Source organism: Callionymus lyra, chromosome 16, assembly GCF_982586985.1.
Source record: "Callionymus lyra chromosome 16, fCalLyr1.hap1.1, whole genome shotgun sequence".
Taxonomy (NCBI): domain Eukaryota; kingdom Metazoa; phylum Chordata; class Actinopteri; order Syngnathiformes; family Callionymidae; genus Callionymus; species Callionymus lyra.
In genome coordinates this window covers 16,017,583-16,031,329 of record NC_141833.1, presented here as the reverse complement: position 1 = coordinate 16,031,329, position 13,747 = coordinate 16,017,583, and the positions used below count along the sequence as shown (strand labels likewise).

At 41.3% G+C, this 13,747-nt stretch overlaps 1 protein-coding gene across 1 annotated transcript; it reads left to right on the top strand.

The window, feature by feature from the left end:
* The first annotated feature begins 2,257 nt into the window (after window positions 1-2,257).
* Window positions 2,258-12,848, top strand: LOC148063951 (Krueppel-like factor 6). The gene is made up of 4 exons (XM_087811124.1): window positions 2,258-2,465; window positions 5,961-6,528; window positions 8,811-8,934; window positions 10,966-12,848. Exons 1-4 carry the CDS (start codon window positions 2,364-2,366, stop codon window positions 11,015-11,017), a joined length of 846 nt encoding a protein of 281 aa, XP_087667250.1. The 5' UTR covers window positions 2,258-2,363; the 3' UTR covers window positions 11,018-12,848.
* The last annotated feature ends 899 nt before the right edge of the window (window positions 12,849-13,747 follow it).

The following is a 13,747-nucleotide window of genomic DNA, read 5'->3' as shown; positions in this document are numbered from 1 at the left end:
CTGTTCGCATTATGGCATGACAGGATGGAAGGGGGAGGCGGGGTGGGGGGGCGGATGAGGTCCGCTGGGGTCACTCGCTCCCATCATCACTTCCACAGCTGCTGAGTGGGAGCGCAACTCTCCCAGAATTCCGAGCATTCAGCCACAGGCCCGAGAGAAACCGACTTCTTGCCGGAGCGAAGACCCACCCGGGTCTGCTGACCCGACGGTTTCTCTGGAGAAAGTCAAAGTTGAAACTGAGCTGATCATCCACGACTAATGATGCGTCATCATCTTCAGAGTCTGTAGGACTCGCTCAGGTGTCCGGGACTCGCCGGTCCAGGAGAGTCATTCTCTGGTAATGGGTTCAACGATGAGATGATGGAGCTCCTGTGGTCAGTGCTGGGAACCGATCACGTGTCCTCGCGACGTGATGGGAGAAGATGATGTTCCTGACTGTTACCACGGCAACGAGTCCTGCCGCGAGTCCAGACCTTCAGGCCACCCCAGCCCTGGGGGGGGGTCGGAAATCCGTAACTAGAAAGATCATTAGAAATGATGCGGGAATACATCTGAGCAAAAACAAAATCGTTTTAATTATGTATGTGAATCACGATACACTGACTCGAGTCACTCGGATAGTTTGAGTCGCTAACAAGTGTTCGAAAAGATAGTTTTGTTAGCTCTGCTTGAAGAAGTCAAACCTGGTCAGAAAGTCTGAGTGACTCGGTCCAATCCATGACTTCCTATGAAGTCGCAGGAACTCATTAACTTGTACTGACACGAACATTTAATTCTAAAAACTAGTCCTAGAACAAGTTCCTTTACTCACTGAACAGCTTTTACAGTGAACGACGGGTCCTGAGGGCGACATGTCACCAGTCCAGAACCCCCCCTCACCCCCCTCACCCCCCTCACCCCGCCCCCAGTCCTGTAACCGAGGCCACAATCCCGAAATACCAGATTGACACTGCAAATAAATCACCAACACTTACAAAACTGTAACATTCCATACTGAAAAATGGCCACAAACTCAATGAAAATAAACAAATAAACTCTGAGGAGATCGAATTAAAAAAAAAAGATATAAAGTAAGGTAAGGTAAGGTAAGGTAAAACTTTATTGATCCCTCAGGATGTCTTCTTCAGGAAATTGTTTCTTTCCAATAGCCACAGAAAATACAGCAATTTTTCATAAAAAATAAATCAAAATAAAATAAGAACAAGAACAAAGAGAAATAAAGAGAAGATGATACAATCTAAAGATAAAGATGAAGAACATAGATCAAAGAAAAATAACATATAATATAAATAGTAAAATAAAATAAAAATAAATAATAGAAATATAAAAGTTCCGCTACACAACACAAATTACAAGAATTATTTAAACATATTAAAATTAAATCATATTTACTGCCGATTTATAAATAATCAAAACTATTAATACTAAGATTGTTTGTCACGATTTTATCATTGAATTAAATTTTATTTTTCATTTGTGTCAGGGGCCATCAAACAAAAACAAAGCAGTGCAAAGTATGGAACTCCTGTTATCAGTTTTATCTTGATCTTTAAAATATATACTTTATTGAATATTGTTTTGATTGTTTAGGCGCTTTGTGACCCTGGTCTGGAAAAGCGCTATATAAATAAAAATTACTTACTTACTTACAAAAGGGTAATATAATCAAGCTTCATGTGCACACATTATTATTTATTATATATAACTTAAACCTGATGTAAAGTAACTTTATTTTTCCAATTATGTTTTCATATTTACTCTTTTTGAGGGTCAATAAAAACTCACAAAAATGAAAAAAAAAAGTCCTAAAAAAAATAAATTGTCATATTTAGAAACTATTAATGAATAATGTAAATATATATAAAATCAATCAGAGGATCTGAAGTGCGGGAGGTTCGACGGAGACAGCTACGAACGCGTCTTCTTCCACTTCCTCTCTCAGTGGCGCTCGGCGGTTTGCGCGCATCTGCTTTATATAGGCGTCTAAAAATAGATCCCGCGCCGCCCAATCACAGAGGGAGAAGCCAGAACCAATCGCTGAAGCCCTTGTAGAGGCTGTCGCGTTTTCTTATTGGCTAAGGTCCTCTCGGGGGGCGGGCGCTGCGCTGCCACCAGCCCATTGGCGAGCGTAAAGTCGACATCACGTGATGCGGCGGGGGAGGGCCGTGTGTAATCGTGGTGGGGGGGGGGGAGACAAGGGGTGTGTGAGAGAGAGAGAGAGAGAGAGAGAGAGGGAGAGAGAGAGAGGGGGGAGTGTGCAGAGCCGCTGACGGACTTTTTGGAGAGTTGAGTGTCGAGCGCTCTCTCGCCACACACGCGCACGAATCCTCTCCACGCGTCGCACGCTCTCGCCAGTCCTGAAGATGGACGTCATCCCGATGTGCAGCATCTTCCAGGAGCTCCAGATCGTGCACGACACCGGATACTTCTCGGCGCTGCCGTCCCTGGAGGAGTACTGGCAGCAGGTACGATGATGGGCAGCAATGTGTGTTTTGCAAAGTTGTCGGTGCGATTCCCGCAACAAACAAAAAAAAATCCTCCGTTTTTGAGATAAGTGACGCAAGTTTTTTTTTTTAATGCTGAGATTGTTGCGCGGAAAAAAAAACGAGAAGTACGCAAATATAGCGGTGCAAGGAGAGGCGTGCGTGAATCCGTGTCTCTCTCTCTCTCTCTCTCTCGCTCACACACGCACGCACGCGCGCACGCACGGGCTTCACTGACACTACCGGACATTCCGATCGCGTGAGTTAACATTGGAAACATGTTCTTTTTTGTCTCTGGACTCGTTCAGGGTTTTTGTGTTTGTGACGTAGAAACGTTTCGGGATCCAGACTCGCAAACATGTGCAACTTGATCGTTGGCAGCATCCGAGTGTGTCTTTCCTCTGTCGTCGCTCTAGTCTCGCTCTCTCTCTCTTTCACACACACACACGCACACACACACACACACACACTGACTTCACCAACAGCGTCATTTCGACTCCGGACTTTCCGGTTATATTCATTAATTTTCCAGATGTTTCTTCGCTCTAAGTTCTTCTTATTCTTGTTTTTCAATTTAAAAATGTACGATATATATATAAATATTATGGTCATTTTTAAACTTTTTTTTTAAATGACTAAAAACAAACAATAAATGGATGTTTTAAGCCACAAAAACTTTGAAATTAGCAACAAAAACGTGTGTAACAACTACATGTTCAAGTCACTTGCATAGTTTAAAGTCAAATATATTTGACGGTTTTAATTAAAGTTTAAGCAGGATGAGCTCATCGTTGACACACACACATGCAAACACACACACACACACCAGTCACCACCACAACTACACACCAGTCACTTGTGTCTGATTTTGATCCACCATTTATAGTTCAAGTGGTTTTTAATAAAATATTTTTTGCAGGATGAGCTCATTGTTGACACACACACACGTCATGTTGAAACGTTGCTGAAAAGAAGTTGTGTGTGTGTGTGTGCAGCAAACCTGATGATTTGCATGATACACAAACATTGTAAATTCGTGGCTGCATGTGACTCTGCCTCTGGACACAGACTGAGTCAACACACACACACACACACACACACACACACACACACACACTGTTCGCCCTTCAGTCTCCCACCTGACGACATCACTGCTCAGCTGAGGTCTTCGTGTCGTAAACAACAACTCGCGACACGACACGAGTCGTTCTTGTTAACGTATTAAGTATATTAATATACTTAATATTAAGTCTCGGAACTAACCGGATCTCAAGCTGACTCGTTATTACAGTCGTTTAAACTCACTTAAATGAGTCTTTTATGGTTCATGTTTTCAGTGTCGTCCATATGTTGTTAATAAAGTTGTAATTAACAAGCATTAGCATTTAGAGGCACAGATAATGGTCTTTTTGTTAGCTAAACAGCAGTACGACACAACACTTTTAAAGTTTTAAAATGAGGCTTTTATACTTTTAAACGCACAACATTAGTTTAGTAACACACATATTATAAATATCGGCCATTAAAACACAAGTTTAAAAGCCAAGAAGATGCTAGCTGTTAGCTGTACTGTATTACTAGCACAGTTTAGCTTAGCTCAGAGTTTATGCTAAATGCTAACCGTTAGCCCCAATAAACAACAACAATCGATCAGTTGCGTTCAAGTAACAAGGTAACAACAGGAAAAAAGACAACCTTTTAACATCTTAAGCCGGGTCCTTGACTGACACTGATCGACCTTAACATTATGACCACTTGTCTCATGGTTGCCTGTAAACACTGGGGATGAGTCAGCAAGAGTCACGAATGACCATGTTGGATGTGGAAACAAATGAAACCCTGACGACTAATTAACAGAACTGTGACTCGAAATCAAGAAATGAAGAAATTCCTACAGTTATAAAAGCACCTGAACGCATCATCCCAGAGCTCTGATTAATGATTCAGATGTGTGGGGAGCTAATGAGGCGTTTGTGTCTCGTCTGTATTTTCCTGTTTCTTTTTTAAATCAATTTTTCATTAATCCGAGAGCAGAGTTGTTTTTTCTTCCATCTTTTTCTATGACAGTCAATGTTTTTTGTGACAATTAATGTGATATATCAAAGTAGAACTTTATTTAATCTTTGATTATAATGTGATTATAAAAAACAAACAGGGAACAAAATGTTTTTAAGAATGAGCATATATTTAAATAGGCAGGATCTTTGGATAGGTTTTATTTTTTATTTTTTTTATTTCTTTATTTAATGAATTTTTGGTTTATTTTCTACTTAAATTTTAAATATCTCCAAAAATAAATAGAAATACAAATTGATTTAATTCATACATTTGTTTTTTAATTAAAAGGATCTTTGAATTTTAAATTGTTTTATTTTATTATTTATTTATTTATTATTATAATTATTTTACCCTGCAAAATTATATATAAAAAAAAAGGAATCATTTTTTTAATTCAGTTTTTTGAGCTCGCTGGGTTTCTACAGTCAGACTTGAAAATCTTTGACTGTAAACCAAAGACAAGAAAGAAAAATAACAATTGTTTTAAAGAAAAAACATTTATTTAAATCTTCAATATATATTAATGTGTTTTATTTTTGAGTTTTTCATGGTTTCTTGGTTGTTTGATTGTTTTCTTGATTTTTAACCACTATTATGTTTTTTATGTTTTAAATAATTATTTTTAATTGGCAGGATCTTTGATAATATTCATGTTTTATCTGGGTTTTTTATTTGTATAATTACATTTTTTTTTCTCCAAATTAATGTTTTTTTGTTTTTTTTTCTTCGCACAGATTTTGGTTTTCTTCATTTTCCTTAAATCGTTAAAAAAAAGTAACAGTTTGTGAGTGGAGACCAGGTGACCAGGTGTTGACCAGGTGTTGACCAGGTGTCGAGAGGACTTCAGGTGGAAAAGTGACAATTGTGGTTTCGGTCAAAAAGCATCCGAGGTTCTGCAGCTCTGCAGGAAGTGCACTCTCACTTCCTCCGCAACATGCTCTCCGACAAGCTGCAGCTGATGTTGCAGTATTCATGCAGGTTTTTATGGACCCCGTGAACCCACCGCCCCCCCCACTCCCCCCCCACCAGCACTCCGCCCCCAGTGGGCCGCGTTATTTCAGGCCCTGGCTCACGATGCATTATTAAATCCACATTATGATGAATAATTGATCAATTTAAAGGATCTACAAGCTCCTCCAAGACTCTCGACCGTATGTAAATTTCATGACCCTCCTCGCAGGGAAAGAGCACTTTATTTCTTCTGGAGGTCGGAAGTGAGGTGCGGGTAATGTTCCCGGGTGTGTCCTCTTGAGGGCTCCACTGCATAGAACATGTTGTCTCTCCTGCAGGAGTCACGAGGAGGACCCAGGTTTGTACGGATGTCGTAGAACATGGAGAAGATGGTGTTTCGTAACAATGCGATGTTCGGCGAAGATGTCGTTTTTTTTTCGGTTTCTGACGTCACTTCCTGTCCACCAGACATGTCTGGAGCTGGAGCGGTACCTGCAGAGCGAGCCGTACGCGTCGGCCACGGACCTGAAGTTCGAGAGCCAGGAGGACCTGTGGAGCAAGCTGATGCTGGCCTGCGGGGACAAGTCCGACCAGACGGACCCCAAGCTGCGGCGCATCAAGGAGGAGGACGACGGTCAGGACGTCCGGCTCCTGGACGCCGGCGGCTTCAGCTCCGACGCCAGCAGCGAGGCCTCCGACAGCTCGGAGGAGCTCTCGCCGACGCTGGACTTCCCCTCCAGCTCCTTGACTGACATTCTGGGCGACGGCGGGGAGGAGCTGGGCTGCGGCATCATGGGAACGCCGCCGTCCTCGCCGGAGCTGAAGGAGAGCCCCGCCGCTCAGGCGTGGGGCGGGATCACCAAGGCGTTGCAATCGCCCGGGAAAGTACGGACTGGTGGCTCGGAGCGCTCGGGACTCACCTGCGGGGAGGCGTCGCCGGACGGGAGGAAGCGAGTGCACAGGTGTCAGTTCAACGGCTGCAGGAAGGTTTACACCAAGAGCTCGCACCTGAAGGCCCACCAGCGCACGCACACAGGTGAGCCGCACACTTGTACACACTCATCTACATACATAGGGACAAACTTGTTCTTACTCTTATCCACACACACAAGTTTATACGCTTGTTCACACACTTATCAACATACTTTTTCACACGGTCATCTACAGTCACATGTTCGTACACTTATTCACACACTTGTTCACACACTGATCAACACACACATGTTGGTACATTTATCCACACACTTGTTCACACACTTGTTGGCACACACATTAAAAACCTTGTCTATAGACATGTTCACACACACATGTTTGAACACTAATTCACACACTTGTTCACACACTGATCAACACACACATGTTGGTACATTTATCCACACACTTGTTCACACACTTGTTGGCACACAAATTAAAAACCTTGTCTATAGACATGTTCACACACACATGTTTGAACACTAATTCACACACTTGTTCACACACTGATCTACAAACACATGTTCGTACATTTTTTCACATCCTTGTATGCACACAAATTTACACACTTGTCCATAGACTTGTTCGCACACACAGGTTTGCACACTTGTTCACACACTGATCTACACACATGTTTGTACACTTATCCATAGAGAAGTTCACACCCTTATCGGCACTCAAATGTACACACTCGTCCATAGACTTGTTTGCACACACAGGTTTGCACACTTGTTCACTCACTGATCTACACACACATGTTCATACATTTATTCACACACACTAGTTCACACCCTTATCGGCACACACATTTACACACTTGTCCATAGACCTGTTTACACCCACAAGTTTGCACACTTGTTCACACACTGATCTACACACATGTTTGTACACTTATCCATAGAGAAGTTTACAAACTTGTTCACACAATTATCCACGCATATGTTCACACACTTGTCAGCACACAAGTTTAAACATATGTCCTTCGACTTGTTCACACACTTATTCAACCACCTGTTCACACATTCATCCACACACACATTCCCACACATGTTCACACGGTCTTTAGCATACAAGTTTACACACGTTTGCACAATTATCTATGCACATGTTCGTACACTCATCTACACACAAATTCAAAAACTCAACACGGAAATTTACACACTCGTCTGAACTCATGTTTTGAAACTTGTCCACACACTCGTTGGCACATTTGTGGTTTGGTCTTAACCTGCTATTGCGGGTCTAAATCTGAGCTTGTGTTTTGTGGCCCGGATGAAGAAATCTGACAGGTTTGATTGACAGATTGACAGCTCAAGAACCAGAACAAGTGTGGATTGTGTGTCAGACGGTCGTAGTGACCGACGAGACGGGCAGGTTGTTGTTTGAGTTTTGAAATATTTGAGATGTTTGGCTCACTGAGGACCTATTGTCTGAGCAGATAAGGTTAGTGAGGTCAGATGACTCTCTTGTCAGAAAACAACATCAGATGTTTATCGGAGAGAATTATACCCGAAAAGATAAAAAAGTTTTGTCTAAAAACCTCAACTTAACTCGACGTGAGAGCGAGCAGCGTCACTAAACACCTCTTTTGTTATGACAAACAAACATGTCGTTTGTTGTGAAGACAGACTTCCTCTTTGAACACAACGTGAAACAGTCGATTCAACTATGACCTAATTCTCACTGAGGAATGTGACATCACATGAGGAGGAGGGTGGGGGGGGGGGTAGAGGATGTGGATCCTGGAAACAGGCTCAGGTTTCACCATGAGAACGACCCAAACATCCATAAAAAAAAATATGGGAAAGTGACATTTGTTGTTTTTGTTTCAGTTCAGAAGTGAGTCGTTTCCCTCGTGACCTCCGACCCGCGCCGACCATTAGCGAAGGACGCCGCATTCCTGGCATCCTTCGGCGGTGGAGCCGCGGTTAATGGGCTCCAGGGTAGTCAGGGACCCCCCCGCCCCCCCCACACACGTATTACATAAGGGCCTGGTTCGGCTTGTTTTTGCTTCGACTCCACAAGATCTGATTCCAGGAGTCGGATTGTTTTCACAAACACGCAGATCAACTAGGGGAAAAAAACACACTCGAGGAGGACGCACACACACGCACACACAAGCACACACATGCACACACATGCACCCACATGCACACACATGCTGAGACGCGTCTGTGATGTCACAGGAACTTTAACAAAGGACAAAGTCATGACTCAGAAGATTGTGTTTTGATACAAACATTGTGGTGGACTCTGGCGGTGCAGTACCTGGCGCGTCCGCCAGGGGCAATGAAGTAGTCCTGACTCAGGTGTAAAGATTTTTTTTTTGTGTTTTCTCTCGTCCAGGTGAGAAGCCATACAGGTGTTCCTGGGAAGGTTGCGAGTGGCGTTTCGCCCGCAGCGACGAGCTCACCAGACACTTCAGGAAACACACCGGAGCCAAACCTTTCAAATGCAGCCACTGCGACAGGTGAGACCAAAGTGTTCAGGACCTATACCACAGATCACAAATAGAGGGCGACGAAACCCAAAGGCCAAAATATTCACATACGATAAGAACTGTTTCTCGTTACAAAATATCTTTCTGAGAAAAAAAATCACCTTTGTACTTAAAAATATACAAGTCATAAATATAAAACTTCTTGTTACTTAGCAAAATTCCGTGTACTTGTACTCACTTTAGTTTATTCTGTTAACTTGTGGTGTGAGAAAATATTGATACGCCTCACTAATTTTTTTCATGATATCGTATCGATTATTATAATTTTATTATTATTTTCTTGGGGGAATTTCAAATCATGCGTATATACAGTATATATTTATATTTATGGTTTTATATTTGAATAAATAGTTTATAAAATCAAATAATTACAGTTAATGTGCAATTATTCACAGCGTTTGTTCATTTTTGTGTTGCAATAAAACTTCCGGCCACTATGTGGTAGCTCAGCGAACAGTAAAACCCTGCAAGATCTAAACGATGACTAAGGATGAGAGGATACAGTCGATTCTAAGAACTTTTAAAAGCTGATGTTTGTCAATATTTTCAAATAAAGCAGTTATGAGTTTTAGTATTTGATCTATCCTACTAAAATATACTAATATATCGTAATGTTGCCCCTGATACGTATAGTATCATCAGAATCTTGCCAGCGATTTCTAGTAACAAAAGATATTTCAAAGGAAAAGATATCTTCATACTTTTACATTAAATCATGAATCTTGATTTGTTACAATATTTTGTTTACTAATATGTTACTAGTTGTGCTAGCAAAGAGGCTAACAGGGAGGTAGCTTCATGGTGGACATCTTGACAAGGACAAACGATAAGTTAGTTTTAACTCATGCTGTATTTAGACTCAAGATAAACAACATCATCAATCCAGAACAAACTTTCATTTCTAGTAAATGTTGCAAAAATATTTGGTTATTTGACAACATCAGGAAATCAGAATATAAAATGTCAAAAGTTTAAATAAAATGTGTTTTGTTTTAAAAATCTACACTTGTTTCTGATGTCAACAGTATTTGTCGGTCAGTGTTTCGTTGAAAACACAGAAATGTGAAGCGTAGACAGATAATTCGGGACATGCTGGTGGTCATGTGACTCATGGCATTGTTGTGGATATGAGAGGCTAACTGTTAGCAGGACTAGCATGATATCTGAGATACGTATTCATAAAAAATAAATCCTTTAAAATATCATTTTTTTAATTAATTTTTTGTGTTTTTTTATGTCTTAAAATATATAATGTAGTTACAAATATATATACAGTTCTTAAGGTTGTTTTTTAAATAACTTTTGAGTTCCTCAAATTCTTATGTGAATCTAATGTCTTGATGTCTGTGTTTGAAAATAATACAATAATAAAAATACAGTTGTAAAATGTAAAAAAAAAAATCTGGACCTAAAACACGGCTTAATTACGCCTTAATTTTTAGTTTCATGAAATTGTATCGATTATTATTATTTTATTATTATTTTCTGGGGGGGATTTCAAATCATGTGTATATATGGTTTATATTTGAAAGAATAGTTTATAAAATCAAATAATTACAGTTAATGTGCAATTATTCACAGCGTTTGTTCATTTTTGTGTTGCAATAAAACTTCTGGCCACTAGATGGCAGCTCAGGGAACAATATAACCCTGCAAGATCTAAACGATGACTGAGGATGAGAGGATACAGTCTATTCTAATAACTTTTTTAAAAAATCCTCCAAATTACGGACCTAAAACACTTATATGACATTGGCTGTTTAATTCGTTGAAAAAACTATATTGAATAAAAAATAAAAGTGGTCACAGAAACTGATGCCAAAAGACAAAATAAATAAATAAATATTTTTAAATTTTGATTTATTTTACCATTAGCGACTGGTTTTCCTACTTAGGTACAGAAAAGTTACATTTATTTTCAACGTCTGTAATTATTCTTTCCGCCAGTATTTATTTTTTTCCGACGACAATAGAAGCTGAAGTGTGTTTTCTCTCCCGCAGATGTTTCTCTCGCTCCGACCACCTGGCGCTGCACATGAAGCGACACATCTGAGGACGTCCCGAGGGCCGGAAGGGATGATTCTGGTTGGTCGTCCTGACCCTTGAGTGGGGGGGGAAATTCGGCGAGCCGGAAGCGCGGCGTGTGTTTCCCTGAAACACGAAGCAACGCAGGCTATTATTTGCACCGTACTTAGTGCCTCCAACGTCTCGCTGCGAGATCTGCTCTTTTTTTCTAACCGGAGGAGCGGGAGGGAGGGGGAGCGGGGACTATCCTGGAGGCGACTTTCGGGGTGTCAGATGCTTTTTTTTTTCACCCCCTCGGAGGATTAAGGGACTCGGGTTGAGGAGCCTCCTGCTGACAGTGTGTTTGCCTGAGCGCATGAGTGCCTGCGACTGGACGCCTGGACTTCCTGGAGCGGATGCGGCTTGCATCGGCGGGGAGCGACCGGGACGATCCAGAGGGGGCGGGAGGGGCGGGTTCTGTATGAATGAGCGCTGATCCTCTTGTCTGCTGAGAGAAAAACTTCTCGGTATCGGACGATCCCCGACACACTGGGAGGTCTTTTTTTGTTTTGTTTTGTTTGGTGCAGCTATTAAATGTGCAATGTGAAACCGTCTGGAAACTTAAAAAAAAAAAAAACGCTCGTTCGTTCGTCATCCACGTGAAGCTCGTCGGAGAAGAAGCGGCATCATGATGTTCACACCGGAAGGTGCATGAGGTCCAGGACGCGCTCACATCGTCGGCTTCTGAGTTCTGGTTCAGGCAGCTGGTTCCGCCACGAAAGCTCCGACAAGTGCAGCCGTGAGAGATTTTATAATAAACTTCAAAATGTAAAAATCAAATCGAAGAAAAGGTCGTTCAAATTACGATTTGGTTCCTTTTTTTGCTTTATGTAACTGCCAACCTTATTAACTTGTTACCTAAGGGGGCGCTAGTGAGAACCTTCTTGTGCTTTCGACGTCGACTTTCTTCTCAGAAGGTCAAGATTTATTTTATCGCTCGTCTTATTGACCTTTTCTCGACAGTTTCGTTGACATGTTCTGTGATGTTGTTTTTTGCTCCGATGAGCTTTTGTAGTATCAGTACATCAGTGCCATCAGAATATTTGTTTGTTTAATGCATGCTTGTGATTTTAAATTATTGAAATCAATACGTTTTATATTGAAAGGATGAATTAGTTGTTTTTTAATAGTTGTTAAATGGTTAAAAAGTATTTTTATATTTAATTTAAAAGCCCAAGAATTAAAAAATATTGAATTTAGAACATTCTCTTTTTTATTAATGGTATTAGAAAATCAAACCCTATGTGTAAAATAATTCATTCATTTTCTAAACTCAATCTCTTTTAATTAAACCCAAACAAATCTACCTTTCATTATTACAAATTGTTGAATTCAGTGATTTAATAAAAGTATTATAAAAACATCAACATAAACCAGGAACGATGGAAGAAAAACTCACGACTGCACTCGTAAAAAAAGGGGGTCTTTGTCGCGGAGCTGATCTGAACCAGGACTCGGTTTTAAGAGCAGCTACTTTTCATGTTCTCATCATCAGTGTGTTGTCGTCACATGAGGCCGTGATTTCTTTTTTTGTTCTAATGTCGGGGGGGATACCACTGTCGCTTAGCAACCGTCTTCGATGATGCGTTCCTCTTTTTCACCTCTTTGGTTGTCTGTAAATGCACTGTTGACCTTACTGATGCCTTATGTAAGTGGCCTTGTCCCGTTATCTCACACACACACACACACACACACACAAGGCGGGGGTGCAGATATCAAAAAGCTTTATTCAGATCCGTACTGTGGCACCTTCTTCTTTTTAATGTTTCTCTAAATTGCTGAGTAATGACAACAATAAAAATAACGTGCAGCTTCACAGTTCACTTTCACATCCGTGTGTTTTTCATTTGGTGTTTCACTCCGGAGACCTGGAGAAGTCGCGACTATATCGGCTGAGAAGTTGATCCACGAGGTGACAAAACGCCACCTTGTGGACGGACTTCAAGTCGAAGCAACAACTTATTTTCGGTTCAAAAAAACCTGTGGTTGAATTTGTCGGGAAAATTCCAGAAATTGTAATAAATAATTAAAAATTCAGAAGATTAACTTAGATGCCAGAAAAAAGTTGACGTTAACATGTGGTTATTAGCTTAGCATAGCGCAACAGTACGCTCTTGGCTACCCTTGAGCTGGTGTTCATTGACAGTACGAGTCATGTGGTCTAATGTTTTCCACTTAGTGTTACGGTTCAAGTCACTGATTTGTTCACTGTCACATGTCTGTTGTACCAGGTCACACCGAGAAAAACCACCTGTCCTCGCCCGACCTGCCGTGGGAACGCGACACGTTGTTTTTTTGCTCAGAGTGATCTCATGATGTGCGGCGGGCGCTGGAGGGTGTCCCAGCTAACACGGGCGCGAAGACAACATTGACTCCTCCTGGATACGCCCACGTCTGAGTCGGGATCTTAGCCCGACGAATCCAGCTTTGAAGATTAAAAAAAAACAAAAACTGGTCGAACCAGCTCTGCCGCAGGTGTCGAGGTCTCTCGAAAAAAACCGTCTGATTGCGTTGACGTCATCGCGACCTGGTTTGTCCCCCCCAAAAAAAACCTCCATGTATCTCTGTTTACCTGTTGAAACACGATACTTTATATGCAGGTACATCGACCTGGAAAAACTGCCGAGACAATTAAGCCCGAGGCCACTGTTGATACAGGACTATTAGTCTTGATGGTCACGATGCTGAACAAGCGTCTCCAGCTTCGGGTTGTGTTACC

Excerpts from the sequence above, each read along its gene's own strand:
- LOC148063951 (XM_087811124.1), top strand. The coding sequence starts at position 2,364 with ATGGACGTCATCCCGATGTGCAGCATCTTCCAGGAGCTCCAGATCGTG. Across the intron at positions 2,466-5,960 it reads TGGAGGAGTACTGGCAGCAG|ACATGTCTGGAGCTGGAGCG; the intron begins GTACGATGATGG and ends CCTGTCCACCAG. Across the intron at positions 8,935-10,965 it reads AAATGCAGCCACTGCGACAG|ATGTTTCTCTCGCTCCGACC; the intron begins GTGAGACCAAAG and ends TCTCTCCCGCAG.